The 16,860-nt window shown below is 41.7% G+C and overlaps 2 protein-coding genes across 3 annotated transcripts; one reads left to right on the forward strand and one right to left on the reverse strand.

Moving 5' to 3' along the window:
* Positions 1–1,950: 1,950 nt before the first annotated feature.
* On the reverse strand, positions 1,951–7,702 carry GPN3 (GPN-loop GTPase 3). 2 transcript variants are annotated; one of them, XM_075516516.1, is made up of 8 exons: positions 7,545–7,702; positions 7,317–7,425; positions 7,048–7,215; positions 6,479–6,603; positions 5,652–5,767; positions 4,879–4,975; positions 4,205–4,333; positions 1,951–2,189 (listed from the first exon to the last, which is right to left on the reverse strand). In XM_075516516.1, exons 1-8 carry the CDS (start codon positions 7,590–7,592, stop codon positions 2,127–2,129), a joined length of 855 nt encoding a protein of 284 aa, XP_075372631.1. In that variant the 5' UTR covers positions 7,593–7,702; the 3' UTR covers positions 1,951–2,126. The 2 variants fall into 2 exon arrangements, with proteins under 2 accessions (XP_075372631.1, XP_075372632.1); XM_075516517.1 differs by lacking the exon at positions 7,048–7,215.
* A 1,459-nt stretch (positions 7,703–9,161) lies between these two features.
* On the forward strand, positions 9,162–15,928 carry DENR (density regulated re-initiation and release factor). Its single transcript, XM_075516519.1, has 7 exons — positions 9,162–9,276; positions 10,299–10,318; positions 10,609–10,693; positions 11,345–11,428; positions 13,541–13,657; positions 14,727–14,866; positions 15,651–15,928. Exons 1-7 carry the CDS (start codon positions 9,171–9,173, stop codon positions 15,693–15,695), a joined length of 597 nt encoding a protein of 198 aa, XP_075372634.1. The 5' UTR covers positions 9,162–9,170; the 3' UTR covers positions 15,696–15,928.
* The last annotated feature ends 932 nt before the right edge of the window (positions 15,929–16,860 follow it).

The raw sequence follows: 16,860 nt of genomic DNA on the forward strand, positions 1-16,860 counted from the left end.
CCACTGTGATGGGATTAGCTCCTTGTGCGCATAAAGACTTGCCCCATCGTGAGGTTAACCTACACCATAACTATTAAAAAACAAATATATGCAGTGCTTTTGGCCCCATGTCTTAAAGCTCTGAAGATCTGATTATTTTTTTTTTACCTCTTCTTGGTGACTTCAATGACTATCTTGAAACTGAAGTCTCAGCATTCACTCATTGTCTGGAGCTGGGAGTAAGGTTTTAGTAATGCTGAGTATCGTGAGACTTGTTGTAGAGGTCGTAAGGCTGGCAATTTTTGGAAACCTGGCTTTGAAAAAAAACATTTTAGTAGCTCTTAGGTGACATCTTATTTTCCAGTTTTTCTTTGTTCCCATTTAAAAGATCCCATACAATCCTCCCTGACCTCCACATACAGATTCTGGGGAGCCCTTTTCCTCTAGACATGCAGGATTTGCTGGTCTGTTGAACCTCGCTGCCTGTTCTGACTCTGCTTTGGAAAAAGCAGATCCTTACTTCAAAAATAACCACTGTATCAACAGTATGACCATTTAACCATTTAATGAAGAACAACCCTACTGCTGAATAAGAAAAGAATTACAAGTTCCGGACTAGAAGCAAGAAACTACAAAACTAAACTGTGCCAAGCTGCTATCACACCCTAGGTTTGGGTAAGTACAGTTGCCTCCAAGTATTCAATCCTTGCTTTGGTTTCTATTAAGGGGTATCCTTGCACTCGGACATCTGCTAACTAACCAAGCTGCTCCTACAAAATGACATCAGTTGTTCTTATTCTACTGAAATACTCGGCTGCTCGTATTTTGTGGGGGTGGGGTTAATTTCTAATACATGACCTGTATATAGACAGGTGATATGCCTACATACAAGCATTCACTGACGTTAAGCATTTCACATCCATGGGGCCCTTTTATGAAAATCTTTTAATTCAAGGACTCTGTGAGTAAATCTCATTCCATAGGGTTAAGGAAAAGGAAAGGTTGGTACGTACTTGGACATAAGCAGAAAAAAAACACATCCTGAAATTCAGCTGAATGTAGCTAATAAATTGGCTAATAGATTTTAGGAGAAGCAATAAAACATGTTTTGAAACACTCAAGATGCCCCAGGAACAATCTGTATATATAAAAGAACTATCAACAGTGAGAGGTGAATTCAGCAGTATGTTTTCCCATAGGCTTTGAATTATTATCTGATATGAACAGTCTGTTAACAGCTACACCTAATTGCAGAACTGATGCTACTTGCCTGAAAAATTCCCAAGACCATTTTTACATGTATTTAGTTACTTAGGTATGTTCTTTGGAGATAATGTGCTGAAGTTTTGCTTCTCTGAAAGCACCACACATTGTACTATAGAGGTAAGATATGTCCATAGCAGGAGTACGAGTTCTTTATTCAGGGGAAAAAAAAGCTTATTTGTTGCTGAATTCTTCGCTAACTAATAGTTTCTAACATGATTGCACAAGACCATCACTGAGTTCTATTTAAGCTGATTTTCTAAGTGTTGTGCTATGCTTAAGATGTTATCGATGTATCAACCACTTAAAGCCATGAGCAAGTTGTACAAAAACCAGCCTTAAGAAGGCTTAATCTAGGCTCTTCCCAAGTCAATGTAAAACACTCATGTTCTTCAAGAAGGGTGACAGACCACCCACTGACCAGATGTCCCTCTGAAGTTGCCAGTCATCTCTTCTCCTAATTCAGGCTCAGTTCATGAAGTACAATTTTCATCCTTCAGAACAATTCTTTCTCTCATCTAATAATGAAACTAACTACTCAGTACTGGAGATAAATGTTTATTACAACATATTTATATTCAGCTTTGTCTCTTTTGCAAATCGTTAGATTTTTTTTCAAGCATTCCTATGCTTAAATGAGATACATCTATATGTGGGGAACTCTTATATGAACCAATGCTAGCCTATGTATTTTATAACACACACACATAAGAATAAAAATTGTTTATTAAAATAGTTATGAGGTCATACAGCTCACTTCACTATAAATATTAGTTATCTTACAGATAAAACATAAAGTATGTTTGTGTAGGGGTGGATTTTTTTTCATTTTTATTTTTTAACACAAGCAAGGTATTTTCCTCCCATTTTTGAACATCGCTTTTTTACTCATCCACAGGATCTTGAAAGTATTCATCCACAAGAGCAGATTTATCTTCTTCACATTCCTGCCAAAAAGAAAACAAAAGGTAAAACCAGACTTTTCCCTAGTGGCTGTTGCACCTTGTCTGTTCTGTGACATTTTATTTTAGAAACCACAACAGGAACAATGTCTAATATGGTTCCATAAAACCTGTAGCAAAACTTTCTGAAAAGCAATTTGTTTGTAGACCTATTGAAACTGTATAGCTCAAAATCTAGATCCAGGTATTCTGCACACTTAAAGAGCACAAAACTGAATTAAAAAACAGAGTAAAAGTGCTGGACTTGTTCCTTAGGTTTTATGAGCTGAATAATAAAACTAGACAGGGCTTGGAACAGATTTTAACACAGCAGTCTTCTATCATGTATTTTACATGATAGAATTTATTCCTAATCTATATCTCATATACAACACATGGGTTCAACACAGGAATTATCAGGGGAGTTTGAACAGTCATGTAGGAAGAAGTCTTAGTGATCTTAATGGTCCTTTCTGACCTTTGAAGTTTAAAATTCCATTATTTTTGAAAACCAAAGCATTACTTTTAAACACAACCATTTGATCAAGCCCAGCCAGCATGGGTTCAGGAAAGGCAGGTCCTGCTTGACCAACCTGATCTCCTTCTACGACAAGGTGACCTGCCTAGTGGATGAGGGAAAGGCTGTGGATGTTGTCTATCTAGACTTTAGTAAAGCCTTTGACACGGTTTCCCACAGCATTCTCCTGGAGAAACTGGCTGCTCATGGCTTGGACAGGTGTACTCTTTGCTGGGTAAAGAACTGGCTGGATGACCGGGCCCAAAGAATAGTGGTGAATGGAGTTTACTCCAGTTGGCGGCCGGTCACAAGTGCTGTTCCCCAGGGCTCTGTGTTGGGGCCAGTCCTGTTTAATATCTTTATCAATGATCTGGACGAAGGGATCAAGTGCACCCTCAGTAAGTTTGCAGATGACACCAAGTTGCGCGGGAGCGTTGATCTGCTTGAGGGTAGGAAGGCTCTGCAGAGGGTCCTGGACAGGCTGGATCGATGGGCTGAGGTCAATTGTATGAGGTTCAACAAGGCCAAGTGCAAGGTCCTGCACTTGGGTCACAACAACCCCATGCAACGCTACAGGCTTGGGGAAGAGTGGCTGGAAAGCTGCCTGGTGGAAAAGGACCTGGGTGCGTTGGTTGACAGCCACCTGAATATGAGCCAGCAGTGTGCCCAGGTGGCCAAGAAGGCCAACAGCATCCTGGCTTGTATCAAAAATAGCGTGGCCAGCAGGACTAGGGAAGTGATCGTGCCCCTGTACTCGGCACTGGTGAGGCCACACCTCAAATACTGTGTGCAGTTTTGGGCCCCTTACTACAAGAGAGACATTGAGATACTGGAGCGTGTCCAGAGAAGGGCAAGGAAGCTGGTGAAGGGTCTGGAGCACAAGACTTATGAGGAGTGGCTGAGGGAACTGGGGTTGTTTAGCCTGGAGAAAAGGAGGCTAAGGGGAGACCTTATCGCTCTCTACAGCTACCTGAAAGGAGGTTGTAAAGAGGTGGGGGTCGGTCTCTTCTCCCAGGTAACAAGTGATAGGACGAGAGGAAATGGCCTCAAGTTGCACCAGGGGAGGTTTAGACTGGATATTAGGAAATTTTACTTCACTGAAAGGGTTGTCCAGCATTGGAACAGGCTGCCCAGGGCAGTGGTTGAGTCGCCATCCCTGGAGGTATTTAAAAGCCGTTTGGATGAGGTGCTTAGGGACATGGTGTAGTGGTGGACTTGGTAGTGTTACGTTTACGGTTGGACTCGATGATCTTAAAGGTCTTTTCCAACCTTTACAATTCTGTGATTCTGTGATCAGTCTGCATACGCAAGATGATATTAAAGAATTTCACTTCTGTAATTGTAAATGAAGATGATATAAGCATTGTCTCTAAAAGACTAAACATGGCTTATTTTGAACCACACTAAGAAAATAATTTATTAGCAAGGCAAAGAACATATCCGTATTACAACTTATATTATGGATACTTTTAATTTTTTCATCTTATCATCAGAAGTACCTTACCTTTGGTTCTTTGAATTCAAGATCTTCTCCATACTGAATGGTAAAGTCTATGTGCTGCAGAACTATGTTTATACTTTCCTCATCAGAGCGATCAAAAGGTAGAAATCGAACCATACCGTAGTCATCAATCTAGAGAAAGGATTCAAAGGATGTTAGTAAGAAAATGCAGTAAGTTAGTTCTCAATCACAGCACTCTAAGCCGCTTCCTTAAACCACATTTACGTCTTCCACACTTGTCTGGACTGCTAAAACACCATTTAAACCCACACTGCAAACCAATGGCAATTCCCCACTCAGAACACCTGGCTATCGCTCCTAAGTTCTACACAGTAGAAAAAGCCATTTTCCAAAACTGCTAATAGAACAGGATTCACAGTAAATGTATTGGCTACAAGCCAAATGTTCATATCAAGAATCTTACACTAATCTGAAAAAAATAAAAAACTGAATTAAAATAGGCAAAAAGTAAAATGCTCAAGTGCCTGAGAATCTTCTAGATCCTGGCTTTGTTGATAAGACTGGTAGGTAAATAATACATAGTTTCAGGGCGAGGGGGGGAGAACTATTATAGTACATACAGTATTTATAGCAGCAATGAAGCCAGCAACCATACAGTATAGTTTATAAATACAGGACTGAACTTGAGGGTACAACTTAAAAAGCAATATACCTACCAATCCACATATAGATTTAGTCAATTTTTTAAACATTTTGCTTTTCAATATATTTGTAGAATCTTCAATCATAGAATACATATCTGGATCTAAGTACCTGGGAGAAACAAAGTCATTGTTAGCATCGAAAGAATCCTTGGCCACAGAGCAAATGAGTCATGTGCTTTTATATAGCTACCAAAACCATCTATCATTCTGTGATCTGAATGAACTAACTTTGTATCAGGAGAACTTAAAAGGTTTAAAAATAGTGTCTGTAAGTATTTGAATATCTCAGATTACGATTGCTAGTAGAAACAACTGAAGCATTTATTTTCTTTTTGCTAATATACTTGTATACTCAAGAAAGCTCTGAGGAAGACCACAGGGAAAAACTTTAATTTTGTAATTTTAGCACAGACATAAAAGTAAGACATAAGTAATTCAGTATGTTCAGTATCAAAAAACTGATAGGATCACCTCCAGTTTAGGTTTTGAGGTACAGTACCCTGGTGGGCATGGCACCCTGGAATGTCATTCAGAATGATGTAAGTTACTCAAGATAATTATTTACAGAAAAATCCAGAGATATGTACAAACATGGAGCTAGCCTTTTGACTCTAAATTGTAAGCATCCTATCCAGACATTTAAGGACTATGTTCAATATAAAACAAATGTATCTTCTCCCATTCGAAAAGAGTATGTTTTAATTGTGCGAAACATTAGACTGAATTTTGAGTGAAGTTTACCTCAAGATATTATGGTACAGAGTAAGTAATTTTTTGGAACTTACTTTTCTATTTCCTTCTTGGCTTTCTTGCTCAGCAAATCCATTTTGGTCATGATGTTAATCTGTGGAATCTCTAAAGATATCATTGCACTGAGTGCTGCCAGAATTCCAGAGATAAACTTAGGGAATATGAAAAATGATGTGGTTGAGTACAGAAAACCACAATACAAACATGCAGGATGCTCTACCACAGACCAAATCTAGCTAATGAATATATGAAACATGGACATGAGGCCACGTGGGGAGTCCTTATCTCTGCTGGAAAAGGGAGGTGCTGAGCTTCCCAACTGCCATCTTATTTCCAGAGCCTCAAATCTGGATCTGCCACTGAAAAGGCCATTACAAAACTCAAAGCCCATCTCAAGATTCTTACTGCTAGATGGGGAAAGTGGCCTGCTCTCCAGATCTGAGAAAGCTCTCATAGAATCACAGAAGAATTTAGCTTGGAAGGGACTTTTAGAGCTTATCTGGTTCGTACAACTGCTCAAACCAGAGCCAGCTTCAAAGTCAGATCAGGTTGCTCAGGGGTTTTGCCCAGACAAGTTTTGAGCAGCTCCATGAACGTACGCCACACAATCTCTCTGTGCCCATTCTGTCTGACCACTCTCGCAGTGCACGTTTTCTTTACATCCAACTGGAATTTTATTTGCTGCAACCTGCGTCTGAGGCAGCTGAAGACAGCAACCACCGGGAGATTTTGCTGAGGAGACAGCAAATCTCCCCCAGCTTAGCATTCTTTCCTCTGGGCTAAACAAACCCAGCTTCCTAAATTACTCAGATTTCTTGTTCTTTATCAACATGAACTTTTACAACAGATTTCAAATGGATACCTTAAAAGATTCCACCATAAACTGAGAATCCACAAGAAAAACTCCACAGACACGGAATTCCCACTGCTGAAGCTGCTCCACCAGCTGTTTCATCACTGGCAGATGTGTATAGAGTTCGATCTGACCTAGGGCACACTTGGGATATTAGTATGCAGAAATGTGAAGCTAACAGGAACAGGTATCAGTTATATAAATATAGGCATTGCACTTAATATGAATAAAAGCTGATAAAGCATCATCTTTCTTTTCAGGCAACTCTAACTGTATTAGAATTAACTTGTACAGGAGAAGTAGAAAAGAAATAGAAGGGCTTTTTCCTCCTTTGACCTCCAGTTAGCGTTAGTTAGCAGTTGCCATGGCGTTCCCACACCATATGGTGCTATTAAATGTCCGTGCAGTCACCCAGATTAGCCTGGGACCAAGCTCACTTCTGAAACATCTGAAAGTGGCTCTGACAACTGTTAATAATGCAAAAAATCGTGTGAATGATTACGACCAAGCAAAAAGAAAGTACTGCAAATTTTATATTGCGTATGAAGAATGATACCAAAACATAGACATTTGTTTACCTGGGCAATCAAACAATATATAGTCATCCTCCACATGCCCAAGGCTTTCCTCTAGCCAGTTAAAGTTATTGGCAAAGTATTCCATGCAAAACACCAAGCCGCCATTGGGACCAAACCTTAAGGATTCATCTTCCATGACGTCGTCCACTTCTATTAACTCACGGATGTCTGGGAAAACAGACACACGAGACGGTTTGAGTTCACTCGTTTACAGCGGCGCCCCGAGGTTACCGTAAGCAGCCTCCCGCAGCTCCCGGCGCTCACCTCACCTGCCATGACGGGGTAGCTGAAGAGCTCCGCCGCCGGGTCCAGGTTGACCACCTGCACGGCGCGGCCCAGCGCCTCGCAGTGCTGCACCATGGTGGCGCAGTACGTGCTCTGCAAGGCACACGCACGCCGTCAGCGACCGCCCGCGCCGCTGCCGCCTCCCCGCCGCCCGCCTCCCCCCCCCCGGCCTCACCTTCCCGCCGCCCGCCTCCCCCCGCCCCCGGCCTCACCTTCCCGCTGCCCGCCGGGCCCATCACCAGCTGCGCGTAGCGGGGCATGGCGACGGGCGGGCCGGCGGCCTCCGCGCAACGGCGAAGCGGCGACAACCGGTCGCGCCACCGCCCCGTAGCTCGCCTGGTCACGTGCCCCGGGTAGCCTATGGCTCGCACGCTTGAGCCAGCGCCCACCCTCCCCGGTACGGAGAGCCGGCGGGCTCAAACCGCGCACCGCCACGCCCCTCCCCGTCACGCCGTACGGTCTCCGGCGGCGCGCGGCTCTCGCGAGACGGCGGCGGCGCTGGGGAGGGCGCACGTGCCGCGCGGTGCGTGGGAGCCGCCGCCACCGGAGGAGGAGGAGGAGGAGCAGCCGCCTCCCTCCCGCCACCGTGGCCTGAGGGGCCTCCCGGGTAACGCCACGCCGCTGCCGCCCCTGCGCTCCCCCGCCCCGTCCCAGCGGGAGCCGCGCTCCGCCGCCGCCCCGTCCCAGCGGCGGGCGGCCTGCCCCGGCGTCCCGCCGGCGGGCGGGCGGCCTCCTCCCTCCCCGGCTACCAGCATCCTTCCCCCAGCTCCGACACTCTCCCTCTCCTGCGGTACTGCGGCTCTGCCTCCCCTGGCAGTGATCCCCCGCCCTCTTGTACCTCAGCATCCTCCCCTCTCAGGTACCGGGCGCCCGCCTTCCCCTCAGCTCCGCGCCCCCATCCCACCGTGTCTGTGATCCCCATCACGTCTGGTACCCCAGCACCCTTCCCCTTCCCCCCGCCCTGCTCTCACTTTTACCTCCTACTACCCAGCACCCTCCCTCCCTCCGCCATTTGGGATCTCCGTGGGTACTCCAGCACCCTTCCCCTCACTATGACCGCCTACCGCCTTCCCCGCGGGCCCCCTACCGCGAACCCCACCACCTCTGGCGCCCTGGCATTTTTCCTCAGCTCTCTTCCCTGCCCGGGCACAACATCCTGGCTCTGTGTCTTCTGCACACATATCCTCCTTGCTCCCATGATCCTGGGGGGCTTCTTATGCATTGCAAACCCCTTATCTGTTGACTCTTATTTCCTAAGCCCCTTGCCTGAAAATGTGCGCATGTAAACCATTATTAATTGTGTTAGCGGGTTGAGTTTGGTTTGCTTGTTTTGTGGTGTTTGGGGTTTTTTTGCCAATGTCCCAGGAGCAGATTGTAACTCTTCAGACACTGATTTAAATGACCCCTTTTCTTTGCTAGTATACTGGCAGTACCTCCTCCTACTCCCCCAGTGCACCTACTGTTCATATTGCCACTGATTTAACATGATACTTCACATTTTGCTTAACCCAGTATGTTCTGTAATTCTGTGTGTTGTTCTTGCAGATCTTTCTTCATTTTATGCTGAATGTTGTGGCACTTTGGGGTTTTTTTCTTCTTATGTGCTAGAATTCCATACTGCTTGGTATCTTTTGCAGCCATTTTCCCCATATTTTTTCATTATTTTTTGACTCTGATTTTTTTTCTCCCTGATCTGTCCTGCTTTCCTTACGATTGTACCTGTTTTCTCTGGGATTCGTCAGTCTCTGGGATTCTTGTTGTGTTGGGAAAGACATGAATAACTTTAACCCAGAACTTAGGTCCTGATTCTTTCGTTCTGTCACCTCCAGGCTTGTGACATGGCCACAGATGTAGCTGAGCCTGTGGTCCCTGACTGCAGAGGAGACGTAAGGAGCGGTGCCAGGTCAGATGCCGACTATCCTCTTCGGGTTCTCTACTGCGGAGGCAAGTGCTGAAGGGGCGGTTGTCCATGATTCTTACAATGTACTGTTTGTGAGGGCAGCCTAGCAGAAAGAATGAGAGGAGCAGAAATTTTCTTTTGGTCAGTTTTTATTGAGAAGCTAGACCACAGTCAGCTTGACCTTTCTGATCGTCTATCTGAAATAGCTTGCGTTGTGTATTTCACCTAAAGCATTTTTGGCGAAACGTAGGGGTCTTCCCCCTGAGAAATGGAGGTACTAAGAGCTTTTTGTGTGTGAAAGTTGCAGTAGTGGGAGCAGTGCTCAGATTGTGAACTGTTGAGCAAAGATCTCTTGCTGCAGAAAGCCAGTAAAGCCTTTAGCACACGAGGCCTCTGAGCATTAGTATGGCAATAAGAAATAAAGTTAGAATTCATATAAAGTAATTGTTGCACTGTGTTTAGAATTACTCTTTACTCATTGCATTTGTAGTGATGTGGATGAAATTTAAAGGGAAGTAAATAATCTTGACAGGTGTGTTTTTTAGATAGGTGTGTTATTTTGCTTTGGGCTTGAATACAGTTGCAGGGGATTATGAAGGAATTCCCTGTTGTGTGTGAAAATCTGCACAACTGGTTTGGGTTTGTTCTGGGGCCAAGCCCGTCTTCTGGACATTGGCGGCTTTTGGAAAAAGGAAAGCTAACCAAATCATGTGATTATTAGGTATATCTTGTGCCTCAGGTAGAACTGGTGTTCCTTTCTGTAACTTTTCCCAAAGCTGTAGGCATCTCCTTCCCTTCCTTCATTGACTGACTGCTCTGGCTGTCATAGTTTATCCTAATGCACAGCGTGTGAGCCAATGACTAATGAGAGGAAAAATTAAAATGCAGAGTGGTGTCAATAAAGTATCTTTTTGAGTCAATGTGTGTTTATAACCAGAAGTTATGATGTAAGAAGTGATCTCTAACTTTAAAATACCATTTTGAATTTAACACTAAGGCTGTAAGTGGAGAGCTTCTTTTTGTAATATATTCTTTTTTTTTTTTTCCCCCTCCCTTCTTTCTCCAGTTTGTTCATTGCCAACAGAGGTGAGTTAATTTTTGTTGTTGTCCAAGTTTCTTCCTTCTGTCCTGTGATTCCTGACTATGATGATTCTTTCTGATCTTTTCTGGCTTTTCTTAATTGTGGCAGTTTTGTGCTTCAGCCACTGTCATCTTTAGGATGACACGAGGTTTCTTATACACTAATATAGTATTGGTATTCAGTCATCTTAAGGAGAAATGGCTGAGCTGAATTGCAAATATATCTTGGTGTATTTGTTTGTGACGTATTTTGTAGTTACTCTGCTAACAACATTCATATGACCTTTCTTCTCTAGTACTGTGAATACATGCCTGATGTGACTAAATGCAGACAATGGTTAGAAAAGAATTTTCCAGATGAGTTCGCAAAACTTACAGTAGGTAAGAATCTTTTCTATGTTCTAACTGATACAGGCCCTTAGAAATATTCAGAAATCTTTGAGCTTGTCCAGTTCTCATCTCTTTCCTTTTCCCGCTGTATCAAGTGTGAAAGTTAATAATTTTCTTAGGAGTCTGCCATGCTTTTGGATGCTGTGAAAATATGTTTGATAATGTCAGAAAACACTGAATAAACAATGTGTAGTCTCAGTAATAATGTTTGAGCTTTCTTAAAGCTCTTACTGTAACCAGTCATCCATGCACTTGTTTCCCATCAGAGTTAGTTTATTGGATTTTATGTCTGTCCAATCTACTGTGGATGGCTGGAGGAAAGGTCATTAATAAAAGGGAACTTGTTGATTTGCATTTGGAATTTCAATATTAATTTCTGTCTCTCTGTGGAAATTATGTGAAGAGACTGTATTGAAATTGTAATTGTATCTTTGAGCTAAAGCTTTTCTGAAGTCTAATTTGCACAAGTACTATAATGAAGATGTAACACGCATCAGTCAAGGGGCTGCTGCACTTAAGCAAAGAGTTTACAGATTTAGCAAAATACCACTGTACCTTACTTTCTGTTGCTGTAAGGCTGTGGTTGTCTGACCACTAATTTTGTTCTCTTTCTTCTCCCCACTCCTTTCTGATGTATTTAAGAAAATTCACCTAAACAGGAAGCTGGGGTTGGAGAAGGCCAAGGAACTGCAGGAGAAGAAGAGGAAAAGAAGAAGCAAAAGAGAGGCAAGGTCTAAATAGTTGATTGTGGTACTGATTTCTAAGCAGTTTGGGGCATCCCTTTCTCACCTGCTGGTCTGGACTATGGCATGGATTCCTTGCATTTTGGTTGTTAGCTATGCTTTGATTCTGCACAAAAGATACCGAATATCTTTCTTCCAGTAGTAGCAGAGTTAGCGCGGTGATATATGCTGATGAAAGAAATGGATAGTAGTAATAGCAAGTGAAAGATGACCTGCATCATGTGTCTCATTGTTCCTGTAATTTTTATTGCAGTTATTCAGGGAGTAATTCTTCTCAACCGAAAATCAGCTGGCATGCCTCCCGGAATACTTGTTTCCACCCTGTTTAACAGCAGTTTATAGATTGCTTGCAGAGTAGAACAAAGACTGCTTTCCTCTAATTAATGCCTTATGACACTGCTTTTGCCTTTTTTCCTTCCACCCCTCCTTTGTATTCATGTAACAGGATTTGGTTTTATGCTTTTAACACTATCACCTACGTCTCCATTAACAACTATGTCTCTTCCCAGCAATACTAATGAAAAACATTTTCAAAAACTAACTTTGGAAGATATAAAATATATGAAACAATTTAACCACAGTTTCATCTTCTATCGTTGGAGTTCTTTCTGTTTAATTAATTAACATACTTTCCACCATGAATCAGAATGCTGGGGTTGTTAATATGCGTTTGCCTGTGGAGTGTCAGTTGTGTCTGCAGTGCTTTAGAAATTGTGGTCAATAGCCCAGTAAGATTCAGATTTAAGCCACATATCACTGCGGATGTTTTATTTTTGTGTCTTGGTAACCAGTTATGTTTACCTTGTCAGTAGGCTATGTGTAGTGACAACAGTAATTTACGTTCTGTAGCTTGGATGCTTTTCCCAGATACTTCAGGACATTTTCTTTCAACATTAATTTATTGTGTGGGGTGGTATGGTTAGTTTTCAGTCTGGTTTTTGGTTCTAAAATAATAGTGTTTAAAATATTTAGGGATTTTCTCATAGAATCTAAAGTTTCATGAAAGCTTACGGTATGGTGTTAAGTAGGATGGTATAAGATTGAACGTAAGAGGGAGAGTGAGAAAAAACAAGCAAAAAATTACTAAGACACTGCAGAGATTTACTGAAGAAATTTCAAGACAGAAATTTACTGTCTTAAATTATCAGATATCAATTTATAGTAATGTAGAATTGAAAATGCTGCATGTTAGAAAAAGAAGTAGTCACAGGGGGTCAGTTTCCTTGTCATCAATTCTTTACATTTTCATGCTGAGAAGGCTCAAGAACATGAAACTTTGGTTACCCTGGAGTAACTCGATGACTGTATACAAAGTTAACAGATCTTAATCTGACTTGAAGAATCCTAATGAGTGGAATCTATGTTCTGCATGTTTTACTCAGAAGAATAAATGCCTGATATGTGAAGTGTTCCCTCAGGTTGCCCTAGAAACAGACAGTGAGAAAGAAGATGTTAAATCATGTGGAAGTTTGGCAGTCAACTACTGTAGCTGGCTTCTGTTTCAGAGGCGTGGTGTTTTCTGCTAGCTCATATATAGATACGTGGTTCACACTGGGGTCGTGCATGGGTATCTAGAACTTAATCTGCTGTTTAACCCAGCAGCCTGAGTAGGCACGTCCTCATGGCCTCAGTAAATGGACATGAGTAAGTTGCTCTGTCTGGGACACAAACCTTAAGGATGTTAAACTCATGAAAAACATTCAAAGTAACAGTTTGTTCCTAGCATTACAACCAAAGAACAATTCCTGGAAGAGGGGTTAAAGGTAGACCAAATGCAGTGATTAATAAAGTGGGGAAAACCCCTTTTTTGATAATTGTAGCAGGGTTCTGCTGTGCAACCTGTACTTGAATGCACATTTGACATGCATATATTGTTACTTCTTGTAATATTGAGCTTTGATGAGATGGGACCTTTCTTAAATAATAATTAAAAAACCTGAATGTGAGACAATGTGCAAAATATATTTTTGTTTACCAACACAGATGGGGAAGATAACTGTTTCTTTGTTTATAGGGATGAAATCTGGCCTTATATACTTTTTTCTTTGTGTGACATCATTTAACTAATTATGTAACCTTATACTCTGTTTTAAAGGTGGAAGAGGTCAGATAAAACAGAAAAAGAAGACTGTACCACAGAAGGTTACGATAGCTAAAATTCCTAGAGCAAAGAAAAAATATGTCACAAGAGTATGTGGCCTTGCAACGTTTGGTGAGTTGACTTTTGTTATGTGGTTTTTGTTGGTTTTAGATTTGCTTGCCTTTAACCTCATATTTCTTCTGATTGTATTACATTGAGTGATCTGCTTCCATCTGTGCAAGGTGAGAGTCCCAAGGTGCTTTTAGCAGTTCCAAAGCATGGTACACTGACTTCCCTCAGCGATAAATTATTAAAGTCCTTATTTCCATGGTGTTTGCAAACACATAGGGTGATGGGTTTTTTTTGAAACAGGGCTTCCCATAACAGTCCACTTGCTAGACTTCAGAGCAGTCTATTGTCTTTAATTATAAACATGTTTATTTTCAAAAAGTTTCTTATCTCCATCAAACCAGTAAATATGTTATTGATGATTAATTTTACCTATTATTGAGGCTGATTAAGTAAGGCTTTAACTGCCTTTCTAGTAAGGCAGTCAAATTATTACCAAAGTACACTAACAATGCTGTGCTACATAGCTTTGGTTCAGCTGCAAACAGCCACTTGGTGTTTATAATAACATCTTACTTCACACATTGATTATGAATTCTGTTAAAAAAGTAAGTTTTAACCTTGGTTGTATTAACAAAATATGTGTTTCCTGCATGAGAGTATAGTCAATTTTCTTGAGGGATCAGTAATGTGCACTAGTTTGATCTGAAGTGGGTATGTATCTTTGTGCTGGAAGCCAATCTCAAAAATTGTTGGGACATGTTTCTGAAAGGAACATACTGAAGCGCTTCTATGGAAAAACTTGTTCAATAACTGTGGAAGTTTTTCAGAACTGGAGGGGCTTTTTAATCAGTTCTGCATGTGCTTTTCTGGTGAGTGCATGTAGCATAGACAAACAGAATGTGTAGAGGACATTCAGCGATTTTTGCCTTGAAGAGTTTGTGAGATTTGTGGAGTCAGTTGTTTTGTATGTAAACAAGAGCCTTTTGCTTTCAATGGAAACTGTAGCAAAGCTTTAACTGTAAACTGCCACTAGTTTTTCAACAGTTAAAAAGAAGATTTTGGTTTTAAACTTGAGGAAATACTTTTATGACAATGATTGTACTTAAACTGTCCATTTTCCTGTCAACAGAAATTGATCTTAAGGAAGCACAAAGGTTTTTTGCTCAGAAATTCTCCTGCGGTGCCTCGGTAACAGGAGAAGATGAAATCATCATTCAGGGGGATTTTACAGATGACATTATTGATGTAATACAGGAGAAGTGGCCTGAGGTAATAAACCCTTTCTTCTGTCAGAACTCTGGTTTTCCACAATAGCCTGTGACTTTCCAATGATTTTGAAAAAGGGTTTCATCTTTGGCAGCACAGATTGTTGTGTAAAAATAAAAGACCAGTTGTTGCATTCCCACCATTGAATGACTAGGTTAAGGAGTGATTAAACTTGAAGTAAAATGTTGCTTCCATTGTCCAAGAAACATTAACTCCCTAAATGTGTAGCTGCTGTGGATACTACAGTGAGGAAGGCATGCTGGAATAAGTCCAGCTGTCAAATATCTGTGCCTTCTTTGTGACCGTTTCTTAATGGTGAATGACTAAGTGTTCTTACATTGCCATCCTATTTTTCAAAATCTCTTAAAATATTGTGAAATAAAAACCAAACAAACAAAACCAAACCCCAAAACCAGAAACAAAACCACTTGTGCTTCAGAAGAAGAAATTAGCTAATTTTGGGTTGGACTGAAATGTTGACGGTTGAGAGGTTTGGTTGCGCTGCTGTAATCGCAAGCGCTTTCTTTGACTCTTCCTTGTTCTGGTATTTCCTGATTGTAGTTCTTTCTGAAATTACTCTGTAGGCCTGTCTTTATTCAGAGCCCCGTAGATTCAGGTGTGTCCTATAGGCACATGTCGTTTGCTTAGAATTTACAGCAGGGAATCTCAGATGGTGCTGTATACTTCTCCCACACTTCATTACGTGTACAGTGGTGAATGTTGAGTGAGACATGTAAGAAGAAAATATACTTAATATGCTGTGTTTTGGCCTTTTTTTTTTTCCTAGGTGGATGATGATAGCATTGAAGATCTTGGAGAAGTCAAGAAGTGATAGTGAAAGACTACCTTTATTTAATTATATGGTTATAAATGATGTAGCCAAAGCAAGGCTTCTAAATCCATTTGCTCTGCAGTGAAACTGTGGAGAACCCGTATCCTTGGCATTTTCACTGTTCTGTATAGGCTGCTTGGTTTTTTTGTTGTGATATTTGCCAAAGTTAAATTGGGGTTCTGTCATGCTTATGCATGAAGTAGATTTAAATAAAATTACTGTTCCTCACTGAATACAGTTTCTGTTTTCTTTACAGCTACTTTACTCTAACAGTCTTATAGGAAAATAATAATTTAAGTCATTAAAAGCTTATTTTTAATCTGCTGTCCTTTCTGCTGAACTTAAGTGAATAAAGCATGTGGCTGATGTACAGAAACTCGTACCTCTCATTGACCTGCATAAAATCTTAGCAATCAGAATGGAACAAACATTCTAAAGGTTTGTTAACAATTAAAGGAAAATGCATCTTGAAGTGGTCAGGCAGTTGGACTAGGTGATCGTTGTAGGTCCCTTCCAACTGAACTATTTTATTCTATCAAGTGGAAACACTGAGGAACATGTGAATGTCTGAAACATTTAGCATCTTTTCATAATTCCAAACAATCTCCTAACCCTGCTGGTCTTCTAGGTGAGGCAATTTTAGTGGCTTTGTGCTTTTAGCGTACTGCTAGTTCAATAACGGCAGTAATTAACACAACTTTATAGTGACCACTGTTTGTTTCCACAAACTGTTCAGGCAGCAGGTCGGGCGGGGTGCCAGCTGCGCAGCTCTCCATACTCTGCAAGCAGCCTCCAGCACCGATTTGGTGCTTCGTTTTTCACTGGTTTGTTTAAAACGTTAAATGCTCCCTGGTGGCAGAGGCCTGGAATTGACAATCTCCTGTCACTAAAACTCAGGTCCGGTCAAACCCAAGGGGGTGATGCATTGTACACGCTCTCCTCTACTGCTAACGTTCGGGTTTTTTTCCATGATTCTTGTTTATAAGCTGATGGGTTTAGTTGAGAATGGTGTCTCTAACGAGAGAACTGTATTGCTGTAGTAGTTCCATTTAAAAGCTGAGCAGGGTAGTTACCAACATCCTGTAGCTCTTACTCGTCTCCTATTAGCAACATTATCAATCCTCACGTTTTCCCAGGCAGCTCCAACCCCGCCGGCGGAGCGCGG

The sequence above is a fragment of the Mycteria americana genome, chromosome 13, assembly GCF_035582795.1.
Source record: "Mycteria americana isolate JAX WOST 10 ecotype Jacksonville Zoo and Gardens chromosome 13, USCA_MyAme_1.0, whole genome shotgun sequence".
Lineage (NCBI taxonomy): Eukaryota > Metazoa > Chordata > Aves > Ciconiiformes > Ciconiidae > Mycteria > Mycteria americana.

What these genes read in the sequence shown, in the direction of transcription:
- DENR (XM_075516519.1), top strand. Translation starts at nt 9,171, where the DNA reads ATGGCCACAGATGTAGCTGAGCCTGTGGTCCCTGACTGCAGAGGAGAC. An exon ending in GTTCGCAAAACTTACAGTAG is followed by an intron (nt 10,694 to 11,344) that starts GTAAGAATCTTT and finishes GATGTATTTAAG; the next exon opens with AAAATTCACCTAAACAGGAA. An exon ending in TACAGGAGAAGTGGCCTGAG is followed by an intron (nt 14,867 to 15,650) that starts GTAATAAACCCT and finishes TTTTTTTCCTAG; the next exon opens with GTGGATGATGATAGCATTGA.
- GPN3 (XM_075516516.1), bottom strand. Translation starts at nt 7,592, where the DNA reads ATGCCCCGCTACGCGCAGCTGGTGATGGGCCCGGCGGGCAGCGGGAAG. An exon ending in CTAAATCTATATGTGGATTG is followed by an intron (nt 4,334 to 4,878) that starts GTAGGTATATTG and finishes TCCTTTCTCTAG; the next exon opens with ATTGATGACTACGGTATGGT. An exon ending in TTGAATTCAAAGAACCAAAG is followed by an intron (nt 2,190 to 4,204) that starts GTAAGGTACTTC and finishes TCTTTTTGGCAG; the next exon opens with GAATGTGAAGAAGATAAATC.